This window comes from Oenanthe melanoleuca, chromosome 1A (genome assembly GCF_029582105.1).
Source record: "Oenanthe melanoleuca isolate GR-GAL-2019-014 chromosome 1A, OMel1.0, whole genome shotgun sequence".
Taxonomy (NCBI): domain Eukaryota; kingdom Metazoa; phylum Chordata; class Aves; order Passeriformes; family Muscicapidae; genus Oenanthe; species Oenanthe melanoleuca.
In genome coordinates this window covers 34,827,533-34,833,185 of record NC_079334.1, presented here as the reverse complement: position 1 = coordinate 34,833,185, position 5,653 = coordinate 34,827,533, and the positions used below count along the sequence as shown (strand labels likewise).

Here is a 5,653-nt window from a genome sequence, read left to right as displayed (position 1 = left end):
TGAAAAAGGTCAACATCTGTCCCAGTCTGGAAAAATTCTGGTTGATGTCAATGAACTTTGAATCAGATCCAGATCTTCTCTCTGCACCCCACATTGTACTTCAGCTGAGAGAAAATGCTAGTAAAGCAATATTCCCCATTAGGAAAATAATGCACCTATTTCCAGGACCATTTCATATGTACCATAAACATGTAAGCAGTCTTATTTCACATCCTCTGAATCAAAAGTTAAAGCAGAGAAGCATGTATTCATGCACAGCAGAAACAACCACAAATTATAAAACTCTTGTTCTAGTATATTTATGTCCTTACAGAGACACTTACCACTATTATTAAAAGCTTACAAGGGATACATACCTCTAACAGCTGTAAGAACAGTGGGTCCTTGAATAGGCAATAGAGATGCTTAACTGACTTTTCAAAGCTGCTGAGCACCAGCACTTGTGAGAGGTCAGATCTTTAAGCCATAATTTGCATATCAATATTAGGTTCAAATGCCTATATTTTGGTGTTTACTATTGAAAAGAGAGCTTGTACTTGTTATAGCAAAAGCCTTTTTATGGAAGAGGTTACTGACACCTCCCCAGTGAAGGCAAACAGCACCAACATGTCTAGGTCAATGCACTGAAAGTAATACACCTTCAGGAGATGCTTGAAAATGAGGACCTGCTGCAATACAAACACGTATCAGGGGAGTTCAAGGCATCTGAGCAGCTGCAGCTCTACAGAGAGCCCAAAGCAACACTTTCTTCTTGTCACACCTCACTTCTTTTCCCATGAAGCTAGAAAAGAACAGGTTGGAGTTTATGCCAGATGGAAGTGGTTTTCTTTCCTGGATTAATTTCAGGTTAGTTGAAATTCAACCATAGTGTTTAAGATACATAAAGAAAAGAGAAACAAGGCACATTTAATGCTTCAGTTTAGACTCCTAATGTCACACAGAGCAAGGTTAACAGTGATGAGCCTGAATTCTGTCTCCCAAAGACCTGCTGTACATGACCTGTGACACTGAGTATTACAGAAAGCAGCTACACTTGGTATGGATGCTCACACACCACACACTGCAAGAAGTAAAACTGAGGACTCTGAGTATCATAATTGTGCTATATATATAAAGATTAATTGGAGCATCTGAGTGGTTCTTCAAGAGTACCTACCCAGGTTCAAAGAGTTCCTCTTTAGGCTCTTAGATTGAGCTTAAGACAAAGCAAAAGCTTAGACCAAGCTTTAACCATCACAAATAGCCCATCAAACAACCATTCTTCCAACATATTGAGAGCTCTTTCAATAGATACCTCTTTATTTGAAATGGAATGTATCTTGAAAAATATGAAAAATAAATCACATCTCTCAGAAATCATTTATGAGTCATATTTACACACAATTTTTTTTTGACGACACTGGTATTTCTGCTCACGAGAGGATATGCTAGAAAACATTTTGTACATCACTGCAGCCATAATTCAGAAGCTGGCATTTGAAAATCATGAACCTTAAAAAAGAGGAATTATTTCAGGATGTCACAGAAAGAACATCCACCTGATCTTCCTTTCCCCCCCAGTTCCTAAATTGTCTTGGTCACCACAGCCTGCTGAATCTGTCCCTTGATTACTTTTTAAAATTACAACAAGTAATTTTGACCTCTTTATGAACAGACTGTCCCCACTTTTGCTATCTATACCAAACATTTGCCTGTATATGTTTTACCAGCATTTTTGTTTATTCTCTAATGAAATTACTTCAGCCATCTGCTGTCAGACTTTTCTTTTTTGGAAGAGGAAGGACAACTTGATTTATTTACTTGCAAAGCTCCAATAAGATGGAGAATGATGTGCTGAACCTATTTTCATGGCCATTGCTTACAAGGCAGTAATAGACATTATTAAATCCAGACATTCAAATGAAGACTATGCAGTAATAGAGGGGCAAGATGGAAAAAAAAACCCAGAAGTACCCTTTACAACATCAAACAATTCCTTGGTCTAAAATTACTATCAGTCAAGGAAAAAAAACAAGAAACAAAAAAAGCCCAAACAAAAACCCCCCAAAACCCAAAAAACCCCACACGCTGCGGAATTCAGAGCGTGAGAAAGTTGTCAGACTGTCCCCATCAGACAATTTAGCCTTATTTATACTGACAGTTCATGAGCCACATGGTCCAACTGTCCCCAGGAGACCCCAGCCAATTTGTTCCCATTCAGTTTCCAGGAGACAGTTGGGAGACACAAGTTTGATCCTTACACCCATCCCAGGCACTCGGGCTGGAGGTATCAAGATAGATTTTGGGATGTGACCACCTCTCATACTAGGAGGCTGGCTGACACCAGTTTTTAAACAGGTAACACAGCAGGCAATGACACACAACAAAAGTTTGTTGAATTACATTAGTTCAAAAGGTTTTCAGATCATCCTTCAGACCAATTTAAAACAAGAAACATAAAAGTGGGGTATTGACCTTGAACCAGTGAAAAAGAACAGCAAATTCAAATTGAGAGTTGTTTCTCCAAACCTTCATGTCAATTTCCTCACTAAAACAATCATCTTTAGCTTTCAAGTACAAGTACTTCCAGAAGAACAGTAAAATTTCAGCTTTAGACTACATCCATGGACTTCTGTGGCATTCAGAGGTTTGCATCCACCAAGGACAAGAATAACTGCCTCTCTCAGAGAAATACACGTGTCTATGATCAAATAGGAATTAATTCTCATCAGTTACATTTATCCTTCAGTAGGCTAAAATACATTTTAGTAGGTGAGATCAGCAATACATCTGTACACCTGAAAAGGTGGATTAGTTTCTCAGTAACCTGTACTTAATCACTCGAAAGAGAAGAGCCAAATTACAAATTACAGTCTATTTTGTGAGTCTTTGACTAGCTCATTAGAGAACCCCCTTGCAGCTCTAACATCCAAGCGTTAGCAGAATGACAATGGCAGATGTACAGAGATGTGGAAATTGAGAATTATGACTGCCAAGCCAGCGAACCTAATCCTCGAAGATGTGGGGCACCTTCGATTTCAATTAATGGCAAAGTAATGACTCTGTTAGGACAGCTGTAATCCACCACCACAGGTTCATCACCGTGCCAAGGGCCAGGTCAAAGAGAAGTGCTCACAGTAACTACAGAGGGCTTTGATTCTGCACCATGACATGTCTTGCTTGTCTAGGTATGTGACCCTGACACCTGGGGAAGGAACAAAAGACAAGGGCTAACACGGACCTCAACTGACTCCTCACAGAGTGCAGAAGAAGGGACCAATGTACACAGCAGCGAATTCTAGAACCTTCCTTTGAGTATCACTCCAGCTTTTTGCTTTAAATACTTAGCGAAATAAGCTTGCATCAAGAATGTAAGGCTCTTGCTGTCAAGTTACACCTCATTTACACAAAAAGAAAAGCCTTGGATGTGTAGCTTTAAAAGACTCTGTCTATATTAGTGTAAATTGTAAAGGGGCCAAAAGCCATTTTCCTCACCACACTAGCTAAAATAAATATCTCCGTGGCTTTGACATTTTATCTTGGAGCAGAAATAATGGGTCTCATTGCTCTGTCCCACTTGCAGCCTCCCCATTTCATCCAAACCAGAGAAGCTGGGTGGTTGAGCACCCAATGTGAAGCTACCCATGGTCAGAAGGGCCCTGTCCTAAAGCTCACTGCTCACACCCAACTCCCTCCTCTGCACTGGCCAAGGAGCTCCCACCCACTCCCACCACCATCGACAGCCAAACTCCCACTGACTTCTAAGAGGCAGCGAAACACACACCAGCTGTGCAATTAGCCCTTTGTTTTCCAACTTCATGGCTTCATCAATGTTTTTAGAGGAAGATGGCATGCCTCTCTCAACATCTGACAGTGCTGAACACCAAAATTAATCTAGTTCATCTCAGCTAGAGAGCAACTTTCAGCTTATGAAAACTGTGACCAAACTAATCCATTTGCACACTGAAACATACATAAAATGGATTTTAAACTATGGACTGCTTTAATGCAAGACATTAAAAAACTGCCATGAAAATGCAACAGAGCGTGAGAGTCCAGATCCCATAAAAACTGAGCGTGCAGAGGGAGCCCTGAACTGGAACACTAAGAAATGTTCATGAACACTTCCCAGCTCTGGCCCACCAGCCTAGGAGCAAGCACACCACACAGACAGCTGGAACCCAACTCAGACTCCTGCAGCACAAAAGAAGTTGGTCAGATTCTTTCCGCTCGTACACTAAACAGATTGGTTTTAATCTCAGAATGACAAGCAACGTTGCTTTTTTGAATAGCCAAGCATGAATAACTTTTTATCATCTTCCACCACGTTTAATATTTAAAAAAATCATTTAAGCCCCAGATTCTAATTGTTGCTCTCATTAGAGAAAATAGGTTTTGTATGCAGTACGGGTTTCAGCCAAATTTTGAAACACATATCACATTTTCCATGCTGGTGGAATATAGTGTATTTTGGGTAAAAAATGAATAACGTTTTTGTCAAACTGCACACAGTCGAAGTACCCAGAACTTTTCCATTCTTTCAGGGAGTTAACATGCATATTGTCTTCTCCTTTACTTTTCTTTGCTACGGCCTACATTCAGAAATGTCTTGCAAATAAGCCTTAAAAAAAATAAAAAGGAAAACAAAACCAAAAGAAATCAACCCTAATAAATAAAATAAAATACATTAAAATAAAGTTACAGAACATCATGTCTCCTAGAAGTCCCATCGCACCAAAGGATCTTTTCCAAGGTTCATAAATAATGGATTTGAAATGCTTCTCGGCACCGAGGGCGGCGAAGCAGCAGCAGCAGCAGCGGCAGGCTGAAGTTCAGGCTATTGAGCCGCTTCTCTCCGGTGTACCTGCAGCTCGGGCGTTCGCCCAGTTTCTGAGCCCGGGCGCAGGTCCGCCGCCAACGCGCTCTGTCCCTGCTCTCCGAAGCGCTCCGAGCCCGTCCCCTGCAGCGGACGGAGAGCACAGAGCAGGCAGGGCAGCGGCAGGGGCCGAGCGGAGCGGCGGGGCCGGGGCCGTACCTGTACCAGCCTAGGCGGAGTTGGAGGCGCCGCGGAGGCGCGGCCCGTGCGGGGCCGCCAGGTGCTGCTGCTTCTGCCGGGTGGAGCGCACGGCCAGGATGGCCTGGCGGTTCTTGTACTGCACCATCTGCAGCGTGATCGCCGCGTTCCAGCCCTGCTCCTGCGCGCACCGAAAGTCGATCTCCTTCCCCTCGGCCATCACCACCGTGAAGTACACGTACTTGCCCTTCCGCTCCACGCAGTCCACCGTCTTCATGTTGGAGAAGTGAAGCTCCTTGATCTTGGCCGCCGGCTCGGCCGGTTGCTGCTGCTGCTGCGGCGGCGGCGGGGGATGCTTGGGGGGGATGAGGAGCAGCCCCTCCTCGGTGAGGATACAGCGCTTCTTCTTCCAGAGCTGCAGCAGCCCGTCGCTCCTCTTCTCCAGCATGCCCTCCTTCACCGCCTTACAGCCGCTCTCCAGCATCCTTCTGGCAGGGTTAGCCGGCCTCCGCCCGCCGGGGCTGGGCTCGGGGTGCAGGCGGCACCAGCCGAGCACTCTGCGCCGGGCGCCGGCTCCGAGGCGGAGGGCCGGGAGCGCCCCGGCCCGCGGGAAGCGGAGCGGCTGCCGCCCGTGCCGCGGCGTGGCGAGCGGCGGGCGCT

At 44.7% G+C, this 5,653-nt stretch overlaps 1 protein-coding gene across 1 annotated transcript; it reads right to left on the bottom strand.

Annotated features, from left to right (window-relative positions):
• Window positions 1–1,271: 1,271 nt before the first annotated feature.
• Window positions 1,272–5,653, bottom strand: PHLDA1 (pleckstrin homology like domain family A member 1). Its single transcript, XM_056482157.1, has one exon. It carries the CDS (start codon window positions 5,475–5,477, stop codon window positions 5,025–5,027), a length of 453 nt encoding a protein of 150 aa, XP_056338132.1. The 5' UTR covers window positions 5,478–5,653; the 3' UTR covers window positions 1,272–5,024.